Source organism: Pogona vitticeps, chromosome 2 (assembly GCF_051106095.1).
Source record: "Pogona vitticeps strain Pit_001003342236 chromosome 2, PviZW2.1, whole genome shotgun sequence".
NCBI classification, from domain to species: domain Eukaryota; kingdom Metazoa; phylum Chordata; class Lepidosauria; order Squamata; family Agamidae; genus Pogona; species Pogona vitticeps.
Window position 1 is genome coordinate 169,124,579 of NC_135784.1, and position 25,445 is coordinate 169,150,023.

At 46.5% G+C, this 25,445-nt stretch overlaps 1 protein-coding gene across 1 annotated transcript in view; it reads left to right on the plus strand.

Annotated features, from left to right (window-relative positions):
* DCTN2 (dynactin subunit 2) overlaps positions 1–23,870 on the plus strand; it is a 60,987-nt gene extending 37,117 nt beyond the window's left edge. The window contains exons 3-14 of the mRNA XM_020778512.3: positions 11,324–11,420; positions 14,056–14,117; positions 15,273–15,371; positions 15,582–15,742; positions 17,862–18,015; positions 19,165–19,230; positions 19,916–19,954; positions 20,704–20,781; positions 20,901–20,972; positions 21,364–21,466; positions 21,653–21,744; positions 23,353–23,870. Coding sequence (XP_020634171.2) covers positions 11,324–11,420; positions 14,056–14,117; positions 15,273–15,371; positions 15,582–15,742; positions 17,862–18,015; positions 19,165–19,230; positions 19,916–19,954; positions 20,704–20,781; positions 20,901–20,972; positions 21,364–21,466; positions 21,653–21,744; positions 23,353–23,439 — 1,110 coding nt within the window. The 3' untranslated portion in view covers positions 23,440–23,870. The remainder of the gene's footprint in view (positions 1–11,323; positions 11,421–14,055; positions 14,118–15,272; positions 15,372–15,581; positions 15,743–17,861; positions 18,016–19,164; positions 19,231–19,915; positions 19,955–20,703; positions 20,782–20,900; positions 20,973–21,363; positions 21,467–21,652; positions 21,745–23,352) is intronic.
* Positions 23,871–25,445: the final 1,575 nt, after the last annotated feature.

The window sequence follows — 25,445 nt, forward strand, 5'->3', positions numbered from 1 at the left end:
ATGCATTCAATGGGCTGAAAACTCACCATCCAGCGAAGATCCTCCATAGGGGTGGCCATTTTCGGTGCCTGTGCAGCGAGGAATCCAGCCCTAAGCACAGCCATTTTCTTCAGCCGGTGGCCATTTTGAAACCCGACAATCAGCTGTTTTTGATAGTCATAAAGCGAAAATCGGTTCCCGAAGCAGGGAATCGATCATCGCAAAGAGGGGAAAAACCCCATTCAAACCATCATTTTGCGATCGCAAAAGCCTCACTGTCAAGCAGATTCGTCATTAAATGGGGTAATCGTAAAGTGGGCACAACTGTAAATCACTTTTTTAAGAAATCTGATTTTTTGGATTTAGATTGTAATGCACCCTGTTTTGAATTCTTTTAGATAGCCAGCTGAGGGGGTGTCAGTTGCACTAGGGCTGCATCCACTCTAGAGGCATTTGTTCCAACCACAGAAAGTTACACAGGCATAAATCCACCATTGCTTGTGTTGCCACAAGTGGTAGATCCAAAAGCAGGGTATTTGTTGTTAGTTTGGAATTGATTGTGGATTTCCTGCATCCAAATCCTTTTCATATTTCCGAAAGGGACTGGGATTAGGCACTTCAGCTGTGCTAGCCTTCAGCTGACTCAATTGGTTTCAAGGGGAAGAGCTCCTTCGCTTCCCAGCTAGCTGCCCAGTGTGTCATGTTTTCAGTAACTCACTGTTTCACCCTTCTGTCACCAGACTCTTTAATTCCCCACCCTTGTCACTTGACATCTTGCATTTTCATCTACTGTACATGGATTCAAGTAATTTCATCCTTCACAAGGCCATTTTGCATATCATGCAGAGATAAGCCTGCATTTTTCACAGCATTCTCTGATCCAAGCAGAGATGGTAGCTATTATGCCGGTGAGAGCATACATTTTATGACTCATGTGACTACAGCCTCTGTACTTCATATTTTAGAGATCCACTGAAAAAACCTGCTGATTACATGCACAGCCTTCAAAATCTCAAGTGCAGTGGCTCATACTCTCTGTGACCAAATTAGTGGTAGCTATGTGTGCCCTGGTATAAGAAGAATGCAGCAATCAGAACAAGATACTTAACATTAAAAAAAAATAAAGCAGGATATTTATCTGTAACATAAAATGAGAGCTGCTTACACAGCTCTATATGTACATTTTAAAAATAACACAGAGCTCAGGTCTCCTGATTGCTGTGTTAATCCCAATGGCAATTTCACACTGATATGGGCATGTGGCCTCTAGAAAGAATCTATAGAGCAGTAGTTCCCAACCTTGGGTCCCCAGATGTTCTTGGACTAAAACATCCAGAAGCCTTTACCACTAGCTGTACTGGGCAGGATTTGTGGAAGTTGTAGTCCAAGAACACATCTGGGAAGCCATTTTATATGGCTTCTAAATTTCTGGAAATTTTACATCTGTAGCTGGGACTGCATCTTGCTCATAATTGTGGTTAGAGTCCAGCTTTCAGGGCCTGTGGTAAATTGCTGTCTATAGTTTTTTTTTTTTTAAATTACAAACTTTAACTTGTAAAAACCTTGGACAATACAGACTCAGCTTTATGTTCCAAAAAGTAGGAAATACAAGAAGAGAAATGTTTAAGAGGAGGAACAAAGCTATGAGAACCATGAGAGGTGTGCCATTCTTTTTTCCTTTCCTTTTTTTTTTGGACTTCCAGAATTCTCCAAGAATTTCTGAGATAGTGTTCGGCAGACTCCTTCTCTTTGCTCACCTGAAAAGGACTGAAGCCTTCTTCTGGGCCTTCGTTTCCTGCTGCAAGGCTCCCCCCCCTCCTGGGAGTGGCAGTCTCATTTTGTTTTATGCTCTATAGAGAGAGCACCTTCTGCAGACACCACCCCCTTCCCCAGGAAGCAATATGTCAGCTTCCTCCCAGGAGGCACAATGGCAGGAAGTGAAGGCCTAGAAGAGAACTACGGTATTTGCCCCAAGGCCATGTGAGTTATATTGGCATGAGCTTTCAGAGGTAATCTGCAGTATAATCAGAGGCACATCTTGTTAAGTCCATGCAGATCCTGAAGATCCTTAAAGTACTACCAGCTGATGTTCTTCCACAGAGACATTAGTAATTACATGCTGTAAGCAGAACTTGTCAAAAAGACTGTACAGTGGTGCCTCGCATAGCGAGGTTAATTGGTTCCAAAAAAAACATCGCTATGGGAAAACATCGTTAAGTGAAACGTGTTTTCCCATAGAGATGCATTGAAAACCGGATAATCCGTTCCAATAGGAACGGATTATCCGGTTTTCTCCCCCACTATCGGGCGCAGCCCTTTGGGAGAAGCCTCGGGGGAGGGGGGGAAGACGGCATCGGCTCCTGCCTTCTCCCCCACCACCTGGCTTCTCCCAAAGGGCTGCCCTGACTGTGCTTGCAGCAGCGGAAGAGGTGCCCGGTGGAGGAGAAGGTAGGAGCCAATCTGTCATTTCTCCTCCACCGGGCACCTCCTCCGCTGCTGCAAGCACAGTCGGCCATGCCTCCCACCCTTCTCAAGCCGCAGGAGGTGGGGGGGTGGGAGGCATAGCCGGACTCCTCGGCAGGCACCGCAGCTCAGATCCGATCTGAGCCGCGGTGCCTGGCGAGGAGTCCGGCTATGCCTCCCACCCCCACCCCCACCTCCTTCGGCTTGAGAAGGGTGGGAGGCATGGCCGGACTCCTCGCCAGGCACCGCGGCTCCGATCCGATCTGAGCCGCGGTGCCTGCCGAGGAGTCCGGCCATGCCTCCCACCCTCCTCAGGCCGCGGGGGGAGGGTGGTGGGATCCATCCGGATCCCCCCACCCTCTCCCCGCGGCTTGGATCCGACCCGCGGCAGGCTACCCCATGCATGGTCTGATCCGACCATGCAAGGGGAACCGGCCGGGGGCCGGATCTAAGCTCCTACCGCCGCCGCCGCTTGGATCCGGCCCCCGGCCGGTTCCCCTTGCTTGGTCTGATCTGACCATGCAAGGGGAACCGGCTGGGGGCCGGATCAAAGCTCCTACCACCGCCGCCGCCGCTTGGATCCGGCCCCCGGCCGGTTCCCCTTGCTTGGTCTGATCTGACCAAGCAAGGGGAACCGGCCGGGGGGGCGAATCCAAGCGGCGGCGGCGGTAGGGGCTTTGATCCGGCCCCCGGCCGGTTCCCCTTGCTTGGTCTGATCTGACCATGCAAGGGGAACCGGCGGGGGGCCGGATCTAAGCTCCTACCACCGCCGCCGCCGCTTGGATCCGGCCCCCGGCCGGTTCCCCTTGCTTGGTCTGATCTGACCATGCAAGGGGAACCGGCTGGGGGCCGGATCAAAGCTCCTACCACCGCCGCCGCCGCTTGGATCCGGCCCCCGGCCGGTTCCCCTTGCTTGGTCTGATCTGACCAAGCAAGGGGAACCGGCCGGGGGGGCGAATCCAAGCGGCGGCGGCGGTAGGGGCTTTGATCCGGCCCCCGGCCGGTTCCCCTTGCTTGGTCTGATCTGACCATGCAAGGGGAACCGGCGGGGGGCCGGATCTAAGCTCCTACCGCCGCCGCCGCCGCATGGATCCGGCCCCCGGCCGGTTCCCCTTGCTTGGTCTGATCTGACCATGCAAGGGGAACCGGCTGGGGGCCGGATCAAAGCTCCTACCTCCAGAGAGTCCGACCATGCAAGGTGAACCGGCCGGGGGCCGTATCCAAGCAGCGGCGGCAGCGGTAGGAGCTTAGATCCGGCCCCCAGCCGGATCCAAGCTCCTACCGCCGCCGCCGCTGCTTGGATTCTCCCCCCGGCCGGCTTTCCCTTCCATGGTCGGACTCTCTGGAGTCCAGCCATGGATGGGGTAACCGGCCGGGGGGAGAATCCAAGCTCCTACCGCTGCCGCCGCCGCTTGGATCCGGCCCCCGGCCGGTTCCCCTTGCACGGTCGGATCCGACCATGCAAGGGGAACCGGCCGGGGGGCGGTTCCAAGCGGCGGCGGTGGCGGTGGGGCTTGGATCCGCCTCCCGGCCGGTTACCCCATTCATGGCCGGACTCCTGAGAGTCCGACCATGGAAGGGGAACCGGCCGGGGGGCAGATCCTAGCCCCGGATGCCTAAAAGGCATCCGGACCCCTGCCGCCGCGGCTTGGATCCGCGTTGCGGCCGGCTACCCCATCCATGGTCGGACTCCTGAGAGTCCAACCATGGCGGGGGTAGCCGGCTGCGGGGCGGATACAAGCGGCGGCGGCGGCGGGGGTCCGGATGCCTTTTAGGCATCCGAAGGGGAATCCCGGCGGTGGCCTCGGAAGGACCCTTCGGAAGGGTCCTTCCGAGGCTACCGCCGGCATTTTCCCCCAGCTGAGCAGCGGGGCTCCCGCTCAGCTAGGGGAAAATGCCCCCTCCGAAGGGGAATCCCGGCGGTGGCCTTGGAACGACCCTTCGGAAGGGTCCTTCCGAGGCTACCACCGGCATTTTCCCCCCAGCTGAGCAGCGGGAGCGGTCCTTTGGAGGCTCCCGCCACTCAGCTGGGGGAAAATGGGGCCCATGGGGAAAACATCGCAAAGCGATTTTTCCCCATAGGCAACATCGCAAAGCGATGGCAAAAGAGATTGCTTTTTTGCTATCGCTATGCGAATTCATTGTTAACCGGGGCACTCGTTAAACGAGGCACCACTGTATTAATAATGATGGTCATTGTTGTGAAGGCAAAAGTTGTTGGAAGGGGCTTGATTATACTCTGAAAAAACACTTAAAAAATGTAGGAGGCCTCTTCCTTTCTCTTTCATACTGAAGTAGGAGGTGGTCTATCTCCCGGCAGACTGTCAGCTGCCCTATAGCTGTAGGAGTGACTTGGGGTCACGACTGTCTGGCTGCAGTCTCCGGCCAGAGGCCTCTTCTGCTTCTTCCTCTCAGCGAGGCCATTTATCAAAACATTGTTCGGCTGACTGGGCTCCTGCTGCCGGATACTGTCTGCTTTCACAGTATCCTGGAGTTTTCTGAGGGTATTTTGACGTTTGTCTTCCAACCTCTAGCCCCTTGGGATGGGGTGAAGTAGAGGTGAAGTAACACTTTATTTAATATTCTGAAAATGGCTCAGAGCCCTAGAGATGGTGTGGAAACTAATCAAATCGAGATGTAGATTTCTTCTGAGTGTGTGGGCTGCACAGGTACAGTAAGAGAGTGCTTGCAGTAGCGTGAGCACTTAACGCTTTTATTGGGCTATTTCTGAAATTCTGGAACCTCAAAACGTACAGGCCATTCATGGAAATGCAAATGAGGTGGCCCTGTTCAATGATGTAGTTGGGAGTTGAGGACTAGCCTACATGGAGGTTTGGGAATGAGGACATTTCTAAGGCTCTTTGCATGTGCTCAGGACAGTGTCCGCCCCCCCTCTGCCCCGAAATCTTGGTAACCAATGGACAGCTGTGAAGGAGGGTAAGGTCAGAGCAACAGATCATGCAAAGAAGTAGCTGGGTTGCATCCTCTGCTGATGAACTTGTGAGAAGCTTTGGTTCATTTGTTTCTGGTGACACAGCAGTGTTTCCAGCTCCCCAGTTTTAGAATAACTAGCTCAGGGGGTTAGCACAGGAACAAATCTCTGTCTTTTAAAAATGCTTTATTTTGTTTTGTTGCTTGCAAATAAGGGGTAGGGGTTTACTGATTAACACACTGCCTGACCCTCAACTCTAGTAACTCAAGTGTTACTACCTTGGGTTCATAAGTGGGCTTGCAATAACCCAAATCAGTTCTGTGAATTCATATTAACATTTCCTTCTGTGATGACTTCCCAGAAAGCATTTCTTAATTAATACTAGTGTTCTGTCTTTGCTTATGTCCCACATGGTAAATTGAATTGTGGCTGTAGTGTGCAACATTCATTCTGTGTGTCCATGAATGCTTGATGTGGGGCACACAATGAAGCTGCAATGCATAAGTGAAAATCCAGAACCCCAGATCACCATTTGTTTGTCTCAACAATTGAGGAGAAACCTCTCTTTAGTCCCAACTCTGAGTCCACAGAGTGCAGAGTTTTGTCTGTTGAGAAGAAGAGAAGAGTGTGCATTGTTTAATGCAGTGGTCAGGGAACGGGTAAATTACCCCAAATGGGGTGAAAATTAAAATCCTGGGGGTAATGAGGATGTGACCCTAACCCCCTTCCCTCCTCCTCCTCCTCCACCCGGAGGGGGTCCCCGGCTGCTCGATCGCCCCCTTCCTGCCCCCTTCTCTGGCCCAGCTACAACCGAACCATGGCGGATGGCAGCCAGCGATGGGCACCAGTCAGTGGCATATGGCAGCCGACGTGGCGGCAGCGGGGCCAGCCATGGCAGAAGGTGAGGCCAGGGTGAGTGGTCAGAGTGCCCCGGCCAGGAGGAGCCTCTCCTTCCAGCGCTTGGAGAGGTGGATCACGGCAGAGGGGGCAGGCGCGGCCATGACAGTGGCCCCAGCCAGGCTCAGACCCCCAGCGCCAGGACGCTGCTGCCTCCTCACACCCTGTCCCCGTTCCAGCCCATCGGGCAGCAGAGGCACTCGCCTGGCTGCATAGCTTCCTTCGGCGGCACTTCCATGTTGGCTGGGTGGGCCTGGCGGAGCCTCTCACCCTCCGTGCAGCAGCTGTCGAGGCGCTTCGATGGCAAGGCTCGTGGGAGCCCTGATGCTGAGGCCCGATGCAACTGCCCCAGCGAGCAGCCGCCGGAGCTGGTGCCGGAGCAGGAGGCAGCATCGGGCGCCCCCGGCATGCAAGCCGCCTGCTGCTCTTCGACGGTCACCTAGGAGCCGCCTGCCAGCGGAGAAAGAGAGCCGCCCCCGTAAGGTGGAGGAGGAGGTGGTGGTGGTGGTGATGGTGGTGGTGACCCGGGTGGCAAGGCTGGTGGCGGCGCTTGACTGGCCGCATGAGACCGAGACACGCGTGACTGACATCCTTCCTTTCAAATCAAGGGGGTAATGTCGCTGTACTGTGTATACATTTTTTAGGGGGTAAAAGATAAAAAAAGTTCCCTGGCCCCTGGTTTAATGTGTAGGCACTTAAAGACCTATTTCCCCCAGTACATTCATTTTTTTAGTGTGAGAATTAGCTTTCCCCAAGGACGTAAGGAGGCCATTGCTGTTGTCGCTTAAATGCATTCTGAGCCGTCTGCTTCAGTAAAATTGTGGAGATGAGTCGTGCTGGTACCGGCATTTATTTATTGCGCGGATGATTTGCTTCTCTTACATTTCTTCATTGGTGGCATTATATAGGGACACTTCCCTCATTTGTTCCTCCTCCTTGGATGCATTCGATCAAGCCAGGGATTAATGTGCTGTTAGCCAAGCCATTGTCTTTAAGGCCGACTTGATATTTGCTCACTCGTAATCTGGTCTGGCAGCTGTAGGGATGGTGCTCTTGGCTGCATAACCAGTAACAATGAAGCAATATTCAAACTTCTTGTATTGTTCAGCATTCCCCCCCCCCATAAGGAGAAGGACAAGATAAACAGCACATTAGCATACAATTAAAAGAAAAAGGGAAATAGATTTTTAATATGTTTCCCAAAATATATTTCAACTTAAATAATAAAGCAAAATGTGTCGTGTAAAATAATACAGTACTTTAACCCATAGGTTTAGTCACTAAACCTATGGGTTAAAGTATTATTTTACATGAACTTCTTAGTGGAGTCATCACTTGTCAAAATCTCTCACTATTTGATATTTGAGGGTGATATTGATAAATCCCTGCTCTCCATAGTTTATTTGGATCCATGGAGCTATATTTAGTTGTATCATTCCACCAACGGAACAAATACAGTTGGTGGATTAAACTCGGTCTTCCTGCCCCCAGAGGTTTGGGAGCAAATTTGCAGAGTATGTGGAGGGCTACTAGGGGCTGAACAGAGAAAGGGAGTAGTGCCCTATCGTACAAGCAGAATTTGACTTGCCTGATATTAAAATTTAACCCAAAATTTGATTGGCAACCTTTCAGATCCTGTTAATATTAGCAAATTTTCTCCCACTCTTTCCTCATAGGTTTTTTATACTATGTCCTGTATTTCGTCTATATCCGTTTTGCTGCCATCAATAAATATAAAATGAATGTATTTATTTAAATTATTCGTAGTATTATTTTGAGAGTTCATATTCTAACCTTATGAAGTGGCACCTTCTATCACCTAGGCACCCACCCAGATGTATTAGACGACAAATCCCAATGCGCTGGCTGTAAATTATGGAGACTGTAGTCTAACATGTCTGTAAGGAGCCAGGTTGGTGTGTTTTGGGGGGGGGGCGGTGAAGGAAAATGTATTAAGGGATTCTAAGGTTAAGGTAATTTGTAGGTAGATGGTTTATTATGATGGGCATCACATTGTTACATTTTTGTGACTTTACACATTGCTTCCACAAGAGGAAATGTAATATTTGATATCATTATAGAAGCATCAATTTCCTTTAAATATTTAATCTTAGTTATTGATTGTTCACTGCATTGTCATTTCCCTGTAATCTTTAAAGCTAACAAAAGCAGCTAACTTCCAGTGACAAATATCTAAATTTCTGGGAGTCTCCAAGAACCTGCTAAGGTTATTTTGGGCTTTATACAGTCTTTGTTTTGGGTGGAGATTTTCAGTGTCATACAAGCTGGATGGCAGTGCCACGATTTCAGGCGTTCTCCTTTTGCCCTCCAAAAATCTGCCCTGCCTTTCAGTACCACCTGCCTGGCGAGGTTCACATTTACTTGCTGTTGTTGTCACGACGTACCTCCTCCCATGCTGTAACTTTGCCACTTTAATCCGATGGAGCTATTTTCTGCTGCTGCTGTTCAGAGAACACCATATTCCAGTGGACTTTAATGTAAGGAGGAACCAAAGGGGAAGGAGAGCAAGAATTTGAGGCTGCTTTAATAGCTTTTCAAAGAGAGCCTGGCCTTGATGCAACCATAGATTTCCCATTAGAGCCCATTACCACCATCATGCTGTTTCCAGCATGCTGGCAGGGCGCCGACATCTCTCTAGCACTCAGCAAGCGGAGAGGGCCAGAGGTAGGAAGCGGTGGCTTGAATGCTGAGCAGTGCTTCCCTGAGAGGGAGAAGGGAACCCCCTTTCTTTCCAGTGGGAAAGAACACGGGGACGAGGAGCGGCTGCCTTTGGACTTCTAATTGCCTAGATGACAAGCGATTCTGCCAGAGGGGTTCCTGGTGTGCTCAGCCGCCTCAGGGAGTGTGGGAGGCAGCTGCCGAGGTCTCACGCATGACACGGTGCGCCACACAAAGCTGCCTCTCATTATCCCCGGCTTGGTGTTCCTGGGTTAATGAATGCACCCAGACACAACAATGGAGAGACGCCACATTGATTCATGGCAGCGGGCCATTTCTTAGCCTGGGCGGCAGAGCGCTGTTGCTACTTAGGGCTGCCGCTTGCTCATTCTTCCTTTTTCGCTCTCTTTCTGTGACCCCTCACTACCCCCTCTTGGAACAAGGCACTGTGTGGCAGCTAGAACTGTACCAGCCACCTGCCTCCCCTATTTTCAGATTGCCTCCTCCCCCCAAATTAGGGGGCTCTCCCACTCTAGTAGGCCCTAAGAGCCTTCTGCCTTTGCCTCATAATCTTTTCAGCTTCCATTCCTACGTTCGGCTTAAAATGCATGCACTGCTGAAAACCACTGACTGTCTTTAGCGATAGAGTGCTGAAGGGAAGCCACCAAGTAAACTTAGCCCCACCGTGTGTTTCTGCTGTGTATTGGTTGTCCTTCATTCCCTGCTTAGGAAATGTCATGGCAAGAAACACAAATGTTCTTCGATTCCTTCCCAAGCAGTAGCAATGTTAGTCTGTTACAGCAAGACTAACAACAAGAAGCCTGTGACATCTTGAAGACTAACATGCTAAAATAAACGTGTTTATCTTCAAGATGCTACAGGCCTCTTTGTTATGCTTACCTTCCTGTAACTGGATCCAATTCAGGTGTAAAGAAGCCTGTAGCACTTTCAACATGCATTATATTTACACCAGCCATGTCAGACCTCTGAAAATTCTAAAAATTGATTTTTTTCATCATCCTATCCACTTCTGGAACAAATGAATCCCCTTTTCTCCTGAACTGACTAAATCTAATGTAAATCTTGTGATTAATTTATTCACCATTTTGTCTTTTCTTGGTCTCCCATCACCGCCATATGCACTATATAAGCACTCTCCATTTAAACCAACTTCTCTGTTCCCACATGCTAAGTGCTGGAATTAGCTTTCTCCTAATATGCTTCCAGAAGAAAAGAAAAAGGGTGGTGCTGCCATTTTGACTAGTGATAGTATCCATTTCACTGTGCTGCTGCAAGGCCAGTTGTTGGAGATTGAAATATATTTTCCATTATCTGAACGTCTTTCTCACTCCTTTGTTGATTTCTCCCCCACTTTAATAGGGGCAGGAACATTAGTCCTTCCGAAACACAACAGATGGCTACTTAATCTTATTAACAAAACTTTGTTAATTGTCTTCCTTTCATTTTTTAAAGAAAAGTCACCTCCCCCAGGTTAATATTGACTTGATCAAGTAAAAACTTCCTTGGTTTTTCTTAACATAAATCCTGCCCCTGTATGTTGTGTATCCCTCTAAAGCTTCACTTCTATCATTTGGAGCATGATTGGGTCCCATAAAAGAAGTCAGTAGGTCTTCATAAGGCTACTATGGTACTTCACAGAGATATGATGCTTCTCCTGGTGAAGTAATGCCCAGCCTTGGGTCCGCAGAGGGACTACAACTCCCAGAACCCATCACCACTAGTTCTGCTGACCAAGATTTCTGGGAGTTGTAGTCCAAGAGCCTCTGGGGACTCAAGGTTGGGAACCAGTGCCCTGGGGAATAGGGTGCAATGTTAAAGTCATTTGCACTCTGTTCCACTACTAGAAATAACACACTAGTAGTTTGTAAGTGTGTAGTCAGGCGTAGGATGGTCCCAGTAGGATTTTCACCCAGTGTGAAGCCAACTTTGTAATATGTATTTCAAACATACATGCAGTAAATTGTTTCCCGTGTCATTCCCTCCTGCACATCAAGCAACCCGTCTTCTTTTTTTAACATAGTGCACATGCAGCTGCACTATTTTAAAAGACAGACAGACAGACAGACAGACAGACAGACACACACACACACACACACACACACACACACACACACACACTGCTTTATCCAGGAGATTAGAGCAAGCTGTGCTCTGCAAATATCCATATGAGCCCTGGGTCAATAGTAGAACAGCCTCTGCACTCATCCAAGATCACTCTTTTCCTCTATCAAGCTGTAGCACCAAGCTCTCGGTTTTCCTGGATGTGTCTGCTTGTTTGGAAGCTATGGTTTGTGTTTGGGAAGAAGGCAGGAGTAAGACCAAGCTATCTGATATTTCTTTCTCTCTGCACAGGAGGAGCTCACGAGCACCAGTGTGGAGCATATCATAGTCAACCCTAATGCAGCCTATGATAAATTTAAAGACAAGAGAGTGGGCACCAGAGGGCTGGGTAAGTCTTTCTGCTTTGGAGATGATTACAGTGGTGCCTCGCTTAACGATTGCTTCGTTTAACGAAGAATTCGCTTAGCGATTGGTTTTTTGGGAGTATTTTACGATTCGTTTAACGATGCTCCCTATGGGCGATTTTCACTTAGCGATCTTCGGGACCATGCCTCACATAGCGATGACAGTTTGGGTCCCCCTGTTTTGCTTAACAGTGTCCGTTTTCGCTATTTTTAGTGTCTTAAAATGTTCAAAAACTGTTTAAAATGCTTGGAATCGTTAGTGCACCTTGTGAAACCTTTGCAAACTTAATTTGGCTTTGTTCTGATTCTTCGTTAATTTTTGGTGAATTCCCCCCCCCCCCAATGAAATGCATTGAACTGTAGGTTTGACAGGGAAAAATTCACCAAAAATTAACGAAGAATCAGAACAAAGCCAAATTAAGTTTGCAAAGGTTTTACAAGGTGCACTAACGATTCCAAGCATTTAAAACAGTTTTTGAACATTTTAAGACACTTTAAAAATAGCGAAAATGGACCTGTCAAAACCATTGAAATGCATTGAAACTTATTCAGTGCATTCCAATGGGGGAACCGCGTTTCGCTTAGCAATGTTTCCTATGGCGATTTTCGCTTAAGGATGGTAATCCGTTCCCATTGGAACGGATTATCCAGTTTTCAATGCATTCCTATGGGAAATGATGTTTCGCTTAGCGATGTTTTCCCATAGCAATGTTTTTTTGGGAACCAATTAACATCGTTAAGTGAGGCAGCACAGTATTTAGAATAGTGCAAAGGAGGGGAAATGAAGATCCAAGTTCTTCCCTGAACCTAGCTACAGATCAAGAAAAAGAAGAAGCTGTGTGGTAAAATGCAATAATCCTTAAATAGGAGCCAAGAAACAGACTGTATTTTTCCATGTATATGACGATACTTTTGTCTAAAACCTTTAGACTAAAAAGTGAGGGTCGTCTTATACACAGAAGTGAGCTGAGGGGAGAACAAAACGGCACATACCCTGCCTCTGCAAACAGGCTGCCTCCAATAACTGAGGCTTAGCTTCCTACAGTCAGGAGACTTAGCTTCCTCCAATCACGAGCCTTATGGAACTGATGTTAGCTGATGCTGAACAAACCAATTGGAACACACCTCATTGGAGGTGGAGCCTGTAGGCTCAGATTCAACAGGGAGTCATAATGTCTGAGCGATCTGAGCCCAGAGGCTGAATACTCAAAGCTAAGTTTTCTTAGTTTTGGGGTTAGAAAGGGGTGTGTGTGTCTTATAAACAGTGGCATCTTATGGGTGGAAAAATACGGTAATTGAAATGTACCTTGATATGCAGGGGTAGTTCTGCAAGGGGGATTGTCTCAGGCAGAAGATGTTGTGGAGCAGCTGATGCAGACTTCCAGCTGCCCCTCTGCCTGGCTCTTCTGGAGAGGGCAGTGTGTCCCACATGAATTGTCCTGGTCTCCTTACACCAGTCTGATGGAGAACATTGTCCTGTTACCAGTGTTCTAATGAAATTCAATAGAGAGTCCACCTGGCTTCTGTATGTGCCATCTTGACATTTACCCCAGGTGGCAAACTATCTTGGGCTTGCCCTGGTAATACATTATAATAGATTACACTGGTTCTTTTGTGTTATATTTACTAGCAAATGTACACAGCTCTGCCTAGCATAAAAAACCTATGACTCTTCCCAGTAAATTCTTTTATTTCATGCTTGCCCCCCTCTCTCTCCCTGTATATCCTGATACTCATTTGGTCTGGACCTGCCTGGACCAACTAAGCAAAAAATGAAAGGCGTCATGAGGAGATTGATTTAAATAAAGTTAGGCAATAGTATCTGTGTAAAAAAATTGTGTTTCTAGGATTTTTCAGGACAAACAAGCAAATAATAATAATAATTCAGAAATATATATAAACTACTAGTTGGAATCCTTCTGGGGATTTACACTAGCCTAAGTATAATTGCCTAAATCATGGTGGCAAATTGCTAGTAATGAGTTGCTGATTGCATTCCTTGTCATATATCAAATCAGACAGCTGGCATATGGGGAGGAATGTATGTGGTGGTTCATTAATTAGCAGCTGTTTGCCACTACAGTGAATGCAGTTACACTTACACCAGTGTAAATCCAAACTAGAATTCCAGCCACTGTGCTACGGTGGTTATGTGCATGTCAGGTATGTTTGGGTACGTTATTGTTACTTTTATTCCTGGTTTTGTCAGTCATCTGTATTGTTACCTGCAGATATGAATGAAAGTACACAAGGTGATATCAGTAGTTGCATGTCAGAACTACTCTGAAGTTCATGTCAGTTAAGGTGGTGCCACTTGTGATTGTTGGACATGTTGAAGCAAGAATTATAGTTTCTCTCATAAAGTGAATACCAGTGTTTTCAAGTTATAAGCTCCACTATCATGGGTTTGGGACAAATGGGTAATTGTCTAGCCAGGACTTTCAGTCGTCATGTGAGTTACATGAGGAATACATAGAAAAATCTGTTCTGCTAATATGAGCTCATGAACAAGTAACTGAAATAGTAAATCCTGGAGTTTTGCCCTGTGGAAGATAGACGAAACTAGAGCCTGCTTAGTTTTTAAAGACCAAAATGTAATTTCCCTGTTTTATTTTCTAGACTTCTCTGATCGGATTGGCAAAGCCAAAAGAACTGGCTATGAGTCTGGAGACTATGAAATTGTAAGTGTCTGTCTTGCTTGGGAGATTCCCGGTGTGTTGTAGTGGACAAAGTGATGGACTAGGACTCTGGAGAACAGGGTTCGAATCCCCACTTGGCCACGGAAACTGACTGGGCAAGTGGAATTGGTAAAACCACTCCTTAAATATCTCACTTACCTGTTAGGGTTACCATAAATCAGTTCCAACTTGACAGCCCAGAAAACACAAACACATCTTGCTTGTAGTGACCAGTTTAAAAGGGAAGCCCTGTAGTTAAGCTCAGGCCGGATGAGAAGACAATCCACCTATTTTAAGCCTTCCCAGGATTTGCTTGGGTGACAGAAGATGGCCATCTTGTGCCACAAGCTCTACAGCTGACTCAGGAAACAAGAACTTGAGGCATTCTTTCTTAAAACTATAGTTCCTTGCCTCAACAGGCTGAAGGCAATATGATCCAGAGGCATTGTAGTGGAATATTCCATGTGAGCATAGCACACGGTCGAGCAGTACTCCCTTCCATAAGCATAACTGGGACACTTATCAAAAAGTTGGCTACTGGTACCTTAGGCAATCTAGATCACAGTAAGCCTCAACCAGAGTGACGCTTGTGTTGCAAAATAGCATTCAGTGTACACAAAACTATCTGAGCAACTGACTAGTCTACATAGGGATGAAGTTGGCTTGGGAAAGGCTCTGTAACCTTTTTTAAAAAAAGGTTTTACATACCCAATCTGATACATTTATAATGTTACAATAATAATAGAAATTGTAAAAATGAATGCAGCCTTTAGACTGGGGGTTAGGAAATCTGTACTTCCCTGGATGTTGTTGAAACACAATTTGCTTCATCTCTTGCCACCATGCTGACAATGAGAGGGGCCGTGAGAGCTTTAGTCTGGCAACATCTGGAAGGCCACATGTTCTCTGCCTCTGCACTAAAGTCTCTCCATATGCCAGAAGCACATCTCTTAAAGAGAGGAGCCCAATCGGCCCAGTATAAGAAAAGATTGTGATTTTGTATTGGCGGGGGGGGGGGGGGGGAACCTCTTGAAAACATCTCCATAAAGCCAGTTTTGCTTTTGGAGCCAGTTGAAATGGAATGGTAGCAGCTTCTTTGGGATCTCCCCAAAATCCTAATGTTGCTTCTGACTGATGAAATTGTGTTTCATTTTTAAGTTAGGGGAAGGATTTGGTATGAAAGAGACTCCCCAGCAGAAATACCAGCGTTTGCTGCATGAAGTTCAGGAGCTGACTGCTGAAGTGGAGAAGATCAAGGTAAGGGATTCCCTGCGTCACTTCAGGCTATTCCATTTTTGAGACCAGGTCTAGTCTTTGTCCCATTGCGAGGGACTAGATGCTTATTTACCGTACCATGGCTCTATGTTTACTATCCCTGTAATGAAGAGCCGTGCAGGAGGAGGGAGGCTTCTGCCCCATACAGCTCCTGTTTCATCGATTTGACTGATTCGGTTCCTTCTTCCACAGAGCACCGTAAAGGAGTCCACGGCCGAGGAGAAACTGACACCGGTTGCCCTTGCAAAGCAAGTGGCTGGCCTGAAACAGCAGCTGGTCTCCACTCACCTGGAGAAACTGCTCGGGCCAGATGCGGCCATCAACCTAACTGATCCCGATGGTGCTTTGGCCAAGTAGGTCATTGTGGGGTTGGCACTTAAGCTAAACAGGGTTTCGCCCCAAAAGCAACTCTTTCTAAGACATCTGAATGTGACCCTCACCTCTGATCGCTGAGGCCAGGCCCTTTGCATTTCCCATTAGGGTAGAGATCTTCTGAAGCTAAAACTGAGAAGACAACCTTTCACCCAAGCCTAAGACTAGGTACATCTCTTTCCCTGGGGTTGGACTCTTGGACAAGGTTTCTTTCTGTCATCCTTTTACGAGGGATCAAGAGGTCCTTATGTTCAACCCCACTGCTGCAGAGGTTGGGTTACACATGGATAAAATGACATAACACAGACGATTGCATGCTGCAGAGCGTGATTCTGCATTTTAAGGGTAAAAAGGTGATTTCGGAAAGCCATCAGTCTTCTGCCCTGAATCAGTAGAGATTAGATTTAGCATGTTCAGTTAACCTACACCTCGTAAACAAAACGGGAAAAGTATGTAAATTTTTAATTTTGCATAAATACCTGAGTTTTTCTGATAGACAAAAGTGATTGGGCTGACATATTTAAGCAGAGTATAATTCAGGAAATGTACTTTGCATGATTCAAATGTTCTCTTCAAACAAATTTTTAAAATTACTTACAGTTATACAGTTCCTCTATATTATTTTAAATATCTGTATATATTGTATGCAGTATTTGCTGTGTAAAATATATTATGTTCCTTCGTGTTATTTAGAGTAAAAACAAAAAAATCCTGGAAAATATTAATATACTAATTTTAGCATATCTAAATTGTGGTGTGCATGACTGCATGTATTTCCAAGCAATAGTCATCTGGAAAAAAATATCCAGGGAGCTAGCTGTGTTGGGTCTGTTCCAGCAAAAATAATAAAGAATACTGTAGGAACTTACTGTAAATACTAACAGAGATACCTTTCTTGACATATGTTTTTGTGTCCACTGCATCGGATTTGTCTTTTCACCTGATTGAAAACGCTGTCTAAAACCAGGCACCATCATCCGGATGCAGTGTGCCCCAACCTGGGGGTCATGACTCCCATGGGGTTGCAGTGTTTTTGGGGGTGGGGTGGGGGACACAGGTCGCCTTATACATGTTGTGGCCCTTGTTAACTAATGTCTTCCTTGACCTTTCAGAATGGGATATTAAAGTTAGTGTATGTGCATATGTATGTATATGTATGAGAAACAGGTCCTTTGGGTGAGAAAGAAGCCTCTGCTTTCTGAGAAGGGATGGCTTTACCCTATTAAAAATGCCTTTTTATGCAAACATGACAGGGTGTGCGTGTCACAGGTTACTTGCCTATTACAAAAGGGGATTGTGACTCAATATAGATTGGAGACCAGTGCCCTAGAGCAGTGGTTCTTAACCTTTGTTACTCGGATGCTTTTGAACTGCAACTCCCAGAAATCCCAGTCAGGACAGCGGTGGTGAAGGCTTCTGGGAGTTGCAGTCCAAAACTCCTGAGTAACCCAAGGTTGAGAACCAGTGCCCTAGAGGATATCAGCTGGTACAGACTCCTTCCCCCCCCCCTCCTTTTCTCTCTGCTGCCTCAAAATCTGTGGCTGGCCTTTTGGAACAGTGGTTTAGGCTCGGGGCAGAAGAAAGAAAGAGAATTTCCCCTCTCCCCATAATACTGACGGAAGCCATTTTGCCCGTGGAATCACCTTGTTGGATCTGGCCGTTCCAGCTTTGATTAGCATACTCATTTATTTGGAAGAAGTTTTAACCCATCTGTCAGGGTGTGCTGCCTCAGAAGGGGGGTTACAACACTGTAAAGCACAAGAAGGCAGTTACATATTAAACACACTAGTAACTGAATATTTTCTGAAATACGGAAGGCCGGCCAGATGCATAACTACAAGTGGAAAACATTTTGCTATGCATCATTGGCTACAAGCATAAATTCACAAAGTATTACCTTTCTTCCCAGTGCTGAAAGGAGATGTTATCAGGCCATCCATAAGTAGTCTCAATAGATAAACCAACGTATGCGTGTGCCACTCCTGATTTCAACATGGCTTGCAGCATTGAAATCCCAGAGGCAGCTGTTATAACCTATATGACCAGTGAGGTCTGAACCCATGTTCTCTGTAAGAATTTGCGGCCTCTTCCCCCTCCCAGGCGTCTGCTGATCCAGCTGGAAGCCGCCAAGAGTGCTAAAGCCAGTCCTGCTGGTGGGAAGAGCCCTGCAAAAGCCCCAGCCGGTCAAGGAAACACAGTGACGTATGAACTGCACTCTCGGCCCGAGCAGGACAAATTCTCCCAGGCTGCCAAGGTAGGAACAGGAAGGTTCCTTGGGAATATCTCCTGGTAGTAATAGATAGCAGTTGTTGAGTAGCTGGGGTAGTTTAGAAGGCCAAATGTAGCCGTCTTTTCTCCAGGATGAGTTCTGGAGAAATATGGGATGTTTCAGTTTGAATGATGAAAAGGGTAAAACTTTGTGACATCATAACATCTCTGGATGTTAGAGATGTTGCCTTGGAGAATGATGCCACTCCCTTGGTCCACACAGAGTATCCATCTACAGGGCCAATAATCCTGGAAAGGATGATTTTTCTGAATGTTTCCCTTATTGGCTGGTCCTTTCTTGCTACAATGAAAAGTGCAGTAGAAACTAGCCTTGTTTTTGAGCCCTTGTTTTCTCCACACTTTCTCAGTAGCCACCTGGCATCTTCTTACTGCATCACGTACCAGTCTTGATTAATTTTGTGCTAGTAGAAGTAATGGATAAGATACTGTACGGGTTGGTGAGAGAAGACCGAAGAGGGACAGAGGCGCATGTGTTGTGTATAATATTTTTTTCATTTTGGTTGAGGCCTGTGGAAGAAGTACCGAGTTTATAAGGAGGAATGTGTACTATCTGGAAGAAAAGTGTGGAAATGGAGTAGTAATAGGAATGGAAGTTAGGAGGAAAAAAATATATATATCCCGTCTCTCTCTCGGGGAGGCACCACTACAGTGGACTTGTAATACTTGATGCTGCTATAGTTATAGATCCCAAGGAGTGATCTCTTACTACAGTCTTTTGTGAGTGTTGAGAAGAACAGGCAACTACCCACCTGCGTTGATGTACTCTGTGCCCCTCAATATCTGCCATGGAAAACTTTAGCTGCCTCCAAGTGCTCTTGATGTTGCCCATTACTGGGTGACATTGACTTGATCTATTTATAAATTGCCCTGTGATGCTTCTACAAAGAAAGTGTCTTACTTGGGGTGATTTTGTGAACTACCCAGTTACTGGGAACACTCTTCAGAGTCACTCAGGATAAACATAAACACGTATACGCCGCACCCCTGAAGCAGGTGCCTCCAGATAGGAAAATGTCTGGTGAAAGTGAAAGGGTTTTTTTCTGAAATTCAAGGGGATTTTGAGGGAGGCGGGAGGCAATGAAACGTCCTCATGTGTTTGCTCTGCTCTGTTTAGATTGCAGAATTGGAGAAGCGACTGGCTGAACTGGAAGCTACTGTTCGCTGCGAGCAGGATGTCCAGGTGAGAGGGTGGGGCAGTAGAGACGCCAGGTGCATGGCGAAGATGGCAGTGGGAGAAGGACAGCAGTAGTTTTAAGAACAGACTAAAATTATTGTCAGCCCTGAAGTGGGAGGAGGGGTTTTTCCCTTCACAGTGAAATATATTGAGAAGGGAAGACTCATGTATCAGCAACATCATGGTGAAGCATTAAGATAAGCGCTACATTCTATGTTCTCCCTTCTTAAGAGAAGAGCTGTGTTCTGCCTTTCTTGTGCTTCCTATTAAAATGAATACATGGATCCCCTGTGTTCTTTCTGATGCTGCCAGAAGCATTGTGTCTAAGCTTGGCCATGTGAACTTGTTCAGAAGGAATCATGCCTGGAGCTGGTCACAGGGATAAGGACCTGTTAGTGCTAGGTTTCCAATCCCAGTGTGTTCAGTTGTACATTGCCAACCTGTGCCATGCTTTCTGGCAGAGCAGAAAGGTATATGAGCACACCTTCCTGTTCTCCTACCTTCACTGTTCTGGGCACCTCAAAAGACACGAAAGAACCCTGAATTCTGATGCCACGTATATACTGTAGTGCATGATAGAAGAGCATTATCTTGCATTGTAGACCAGTGTTTTAACATATTTTCAAAGGGTATGGAACACTGTGCTAAATTATTGTTGCTGCTGCTCATTTTCCCTTCTTTCTTTGCCTAGAATCCTCTGTCTGTTGGTCTGCAGGGAGCTAGTCTTATGGTAAGGCATTGACTTGCATGTGTCCTGTGCCTCTTGAGATTAGGGAGGAATTGGAAGTAGATGTTTGAGTTTAAGGACTGCTTCTAATGGTTTCACTATTTGTGGGGTAATGGGAGTTACACACGGGAGTCCCCAGGAGCTGCATGCAGGCCAAAGGCTAAGGCTACATGTTGCTCACCCTTGGTGTAAACCAAGGCTATATAGACTTAGAATGAGGTTTGCATCCCACAGAGCTAATCTTTAGGAAAAGAAGAAAGCCACATAAATTGTTGGCTGACCCTTGACACTGGTTGATTTTATTTACAAATGATTCATGTTCATTTCCATTGCAATGCACAAAGATGCATATAACTGTGTAAATATGATAGTAAATATCACAGTTGTTTAAAACTTTTAAAGAACCTAATTTTTCTAGGGCTTGTACGGAAATTAAAAGCTGACAGTCTCAAATACATGATATAGTAGGAAACTGAAAGACTGGGTTACATGTGGTGGGCAGGAAGACAGTAGAAAAGTACCATAGCTTTGGAAGTTGAGATATTGTGTGGGTCAGGGAGCAAAAGGAAAGAGATGGCAAAATGAGGACAGGAACCAGATTCCACATACTGATTTGAACTAGATGGCCACATTTTAATTTTTTATTTATTTTATTTAATTTATACCCCGCCTATCTGGTCGGTGAGGACCACTCTAGGCGGCTTTTGCTGATAGGCCATGGGCGTATATTCTAATAGTCATTTTGTCCGTAGGAAACGGTGGAGATCCTGCAGGCCAAAGTCAGCTCCTTAGATGTGGCATCCCTGGACCAGGTGGAGGCAAGACTACAGGTAGATCTTGACTCCCAGAGCTCATCAGCTACAGCATCTGGGCTGTGAGTCAAAGGGCAGGGGGTTCGGGAAGATACAGCAGGACCCAGCCGTCTTAACAGCAAATTCTTCATCTCTAGAGCGTGTTGGGAAAAGTGAACGAGATTGCCAAGCACAAGGCCACAGTGGAGGATGCCGACACCCAAAGCAAGGTCAGATTCCTTCTCTTTCTGCAAGTGGGCAGTTGATAAGCCCACCGTTATTAACTAAATAAAAAACAAAGGAAGAAAAGCCTGAAAGAGGCTCTGATGGTTGCACGGGTATTGTTTTTTATCACTCTTCACTGAATGGCTGAAAACTGAATTTAACTAATTGAAAGTTGAATTGAGGCAACATGAAGTAATGAACTTTCTGTCTGTGCCGACCTGTTTTTGACTGACATGAGGTGCTGCTAGCCAAGCATACAGTAGTGGTCTTTTATTAGTCTGTGTGAAGGTGTGTGCACATGAACCGAGGTGACCAGGAGGGGTGCAGAGAGGTTTGGCCTCAGGGCCCATAGTCCCTCCTGCCTCGGTTCCGAAGCCCTCTCCTTTCGCCCTGCAGGTGCATCAGCTCTATGAGACTGTGCAGCGCTGGAGCCCCTTGGCCAGCACCCTCCCAGAAGTGGTGCAGCGCCTGGTCACTGTGCGGCAGTTGCACGAACAAGGTGAGCCCCTGGGACCTGTCCAGCTGAGAACAAACCGGACAGGGACAGGCTGGCACTTGGGAGGCTCAGACAAGTGACCCGAGCTTTGGGGTTTGTAATTGCCACAACAGATAATCCACGAGTCCCGAGCGACGCTTGGCTCCACTTCTGCCTCCAACCTCTGACTTCTGTTTTCGTCCCTTGCAGCCATGCAGTTTGGGCAGCTCCTGACCCATCTGGACACTACCCAACAGATGATTGCAAATTCCTTGAAGGACAATGTTGCCGTGCTGACACAGGTGGGACTCTGACCACTGGGAACTATCTGGGAAGTGATCCAGAGCTCAGGAAAAATTACTTTAGGGGACTACAACGTCTCAGAAACTACCCTCATCACTCCATTCCCCCAGCCAGCATAGCCACTGGCGATGGCAGTGTTGCCAAGCTCTGCCTCACAGTTGATGTTACTGTGGCCAGTAGCACCTTCATAAAAACACAGCTGACAACGTCCCTCAGTACCTGGGAAGGGCCTGTAGCTGCTGTAGCACATGGCGGGTCTTGCTGCTATTATGAGCTCTAGAAACTAGTGTGGAAACTCCCAGTCTGCTACCTCTGTTCAGGATGATGTCATTTTATCCCAGAGGGAAGGAGAGGCTGCTTTCATCATCCTTGAAACAGGGAAGCAGAGCTACTCCATCTGTCTTTTGCGGGTGGAGTCACACAACCATCTCTTGTCACTTGCTTTGAACTGCAAGTTCCATAGTCTAACAGTGACGCTTGCCCCCCATTCCACCCCCACAAGCAAGGTTCTGATTTCTGCATACTCAGATCTCCTCACTTGTTTGTCATTATGTTAAAAGAAAATTAGCTGGTATCAGATTAAACTAATTTTTTTTAAAGAATGAAACACTCCTATCAGGAGATTCCACTCTCTTGTTTAGTCAGTTTCTATGACGTTCTCATGTTTAGGCAAGAACCAGTTTTTTGTGATGATAAAATCAAATAAAAAAATAAAAAGAGAGGCAAAAGAATATGTTGTAGTAAGGTAGTTGGCTTTTAAAAATTTAATTTAATTTAAAATACTTTTAACCTACCTTTCTCCTTTAAAAGGACCCAGTGCAGCTTACAATAATTAAAAGAAAGTATTTAAGCTAATAGTGAGTATACAATACTAAAAGGATCAAATAAATACAATACCAAAAAACATAAGCAACTCCAAAACACATTCAAAGCAGTAAAGCACAACAATCTGTTTGAAAACCTTAATCAGGCAGCCAAGCCAGTCACTCGGGGAAAGCTTGCCTGAAGAGAAAGGTCTTTGCCTGCTTGCGGAAGGACAGCAGAGACGGGACCAGCCTGGCCTCCAGTGGGAGAGAGTTCCAGAGTCTGGGAGCAGCGACAGAGAAGGTCCTCTTCTGTATTTCCCTACCTGTGAAGGTGGTGGGACCGAGAGGAAGGCCTCACCTCATGATCTTAGCACTCAGACAAGCTCATATGTGTATTTATGACTTATATGACTTCCAAAAAATGAATATTCTCTTGCACAGTTATGCAAACAGCAGAACTTTTAGATACAAATATCTATAAGTTAAGAAGTCTCCATAGATGTCATCAATTACATAGTGAGTCACACCACTCAGGATACAACTGGTAATGCCTATAAAGATTTCTTAACTCACAGCAATTCCTATCTAAGTTACTTTCTGAAATTATGACTCTCAGAATCCCCCAGGAAGTTTTACAAGCTGTGGCTTAGTAGTGAGTCGACAACAAGCTGGTGTAAGTGGTTCCTTGTTTTGAGTGTGAATAGGGAGGGGAAATGGTACGAGCACTTTCACAGAGCCGCTCAGGTGAGCTTAACTTGTTCCGCCATGTGCCTGACCCCCGATTGTCCCTCTTTCCCTTAGGTTCAGAAAACCATGAAAGAGAATCTTGCTGTTGTCGAGGACAATTTTGCCAGCATCGATGCACGGATGAAGAAGCTTGCCAAGTGAATCTCCTCATCCCAGTCCACTCAGGCAAGGCCGAAGAGTTTGCCTGGTGTCTGAACATGCACTAACCACTCTGCCCCTTCCCCACCTCTTTACCTTTCCTTGTTTGCTCTCGGCAGTTCAGCTTTCATGTAGGGCTGGGGGGCGGGGGCAGGGGGGGCGGCCCTCTGTCAGAAGGCAGACCTCGCCTTCCAGCGTTCTGCTGTCCGGGTAACAATGCTGGCTGCAGAGAGCAGGGCTCTTTTTTGAATTGGGGAGATGGGGGAGCTGTGCTTGAGAGACAACCATCCTTCGCGTACCTCCCCGTGCAGGGTTCCCTGGCCCAGAACGAGGGGAGCCTTTTACCTGGAAAGGTCCCTTACACCCCTCGGTCTGGCATGGAGGTGAATTGTGTCGTTGTATAATGATTTACTGTCATTAAACATTTACGCTTACTGCTTTGTCCCGAGTCTGTTGACGAGGAGCTGGTTGTGTGCTTGCCTTGGCTCGACTCTCAGCAGAGTCCCTTCTCCCGTCCTTTCAGGGAGGTATCAGTGGCTGCTCATCATAATTTCCAAATCCAGTGACAGTTTGGTTCTGAGTAGCATCTACTAAGGGGCACAGGCAGAAGGATACTGTTGCCCTTGCATTCTGCTTGTAGGTTTCCTATTGATGATTGGCCATTGAGGGACACAGGATGCTCTGTTCCAGCAGAGCTTATTTTATGCTCTTGTACCCTTGGAGAACCTGCACAGGTTTTCCATCTCCCCACCATTGAGAGAAAAAGCATATGGCCTGCATTTAACTTCATCTCGGATCCGCAAAGCATCTGCACCAATCTGCAGCCTTGCATGTAATACCTCTGGGGTGGAGGGATTTTTTTTATTGCTCCTTACCCAGGACCACCCCCTTCCCTCATTTTGCTGCAGTTTTATTTTGTATGGGTACATTGACATTATTGTTTCCATTGCCAGAGGAAACATGCAAAGAAATGAGGGGTGTAAGTGTATCCTCCTAAAACAATGTACAGTTCTAACTGGGCTGAAGCTGTACATATGTTTTTGATTTGCTTATTTTTGCATATCTATCCACTATGAATCAGGGGCTTCTAATGTATCATAGGGTATGCAGTGGATAAACCAACAAATATACAGAAACAGCAATCCCAAACTCTGCTGAGCAAATCATAAATTAGCTTTCAAACAGCACAAACATATTTGAACTTTGTTACTTTTGCCAGGAATTTTTTCCCTACCTTTAGAAAGTACAACTGCATCTTGGTGTGAAATCTCTGTTATATGGCTAAGCTGCAGTGGATATCAAGGAAACCCGGTTTGCAAAAATCTGTGTATCCTCATATTTTAATTTCCTTGTTCAATTTCAAACATTCATGTAGTCAGAGCATTCTCGGGATTTTGGTGACCAGTGATGAGAAACAGGCAGAAGAAGAATGAAAATCGAGCAGGCTCCAGGACACTAACAGAACCCAGGATTTTCTTGATTTATTTTTGAGTGCAAAACTCAGTGTTAAATAGCTGTAGTTCAGCTTAAGAGTTGTGTCTGGCAACTTACCTTCCATTGGGATGGGACTGGAAGTTAGCAGTCAATTTGTTGCATGAATAAAGCCCCAAATTCAGTCCCTGGTATTTTTGAATAGGGTTGTGAAAAACCTCTGACTGTGCAGCACCTAAACTTGATGATATAAGGGCTATTACACAAGACACTGTGATACGACTGCCAGGAGGCAGTGATTAAAGCTGTTCCTCTTGGTTAGAAGATAGCTATGTGTACATTGCTGGTGTCATGTTTTCATATAACCAACCTGGGCAAAGGCATTAGCAAATATAGTATGGTAAGAGAAACGGTTGACTAGGACATGGACAGTGGAAGGGGAAAGAGGCAAAAATTGGTGGGGGCGGTTGCAGCTAATCAGTGAATATGATGATGGACAGATGATGTGTTGAGGAACTGCATTATGTAGGTATTTTGACCTTCATGCTTTCCTCTTCATGCTGGCTCTGCACTTGTTT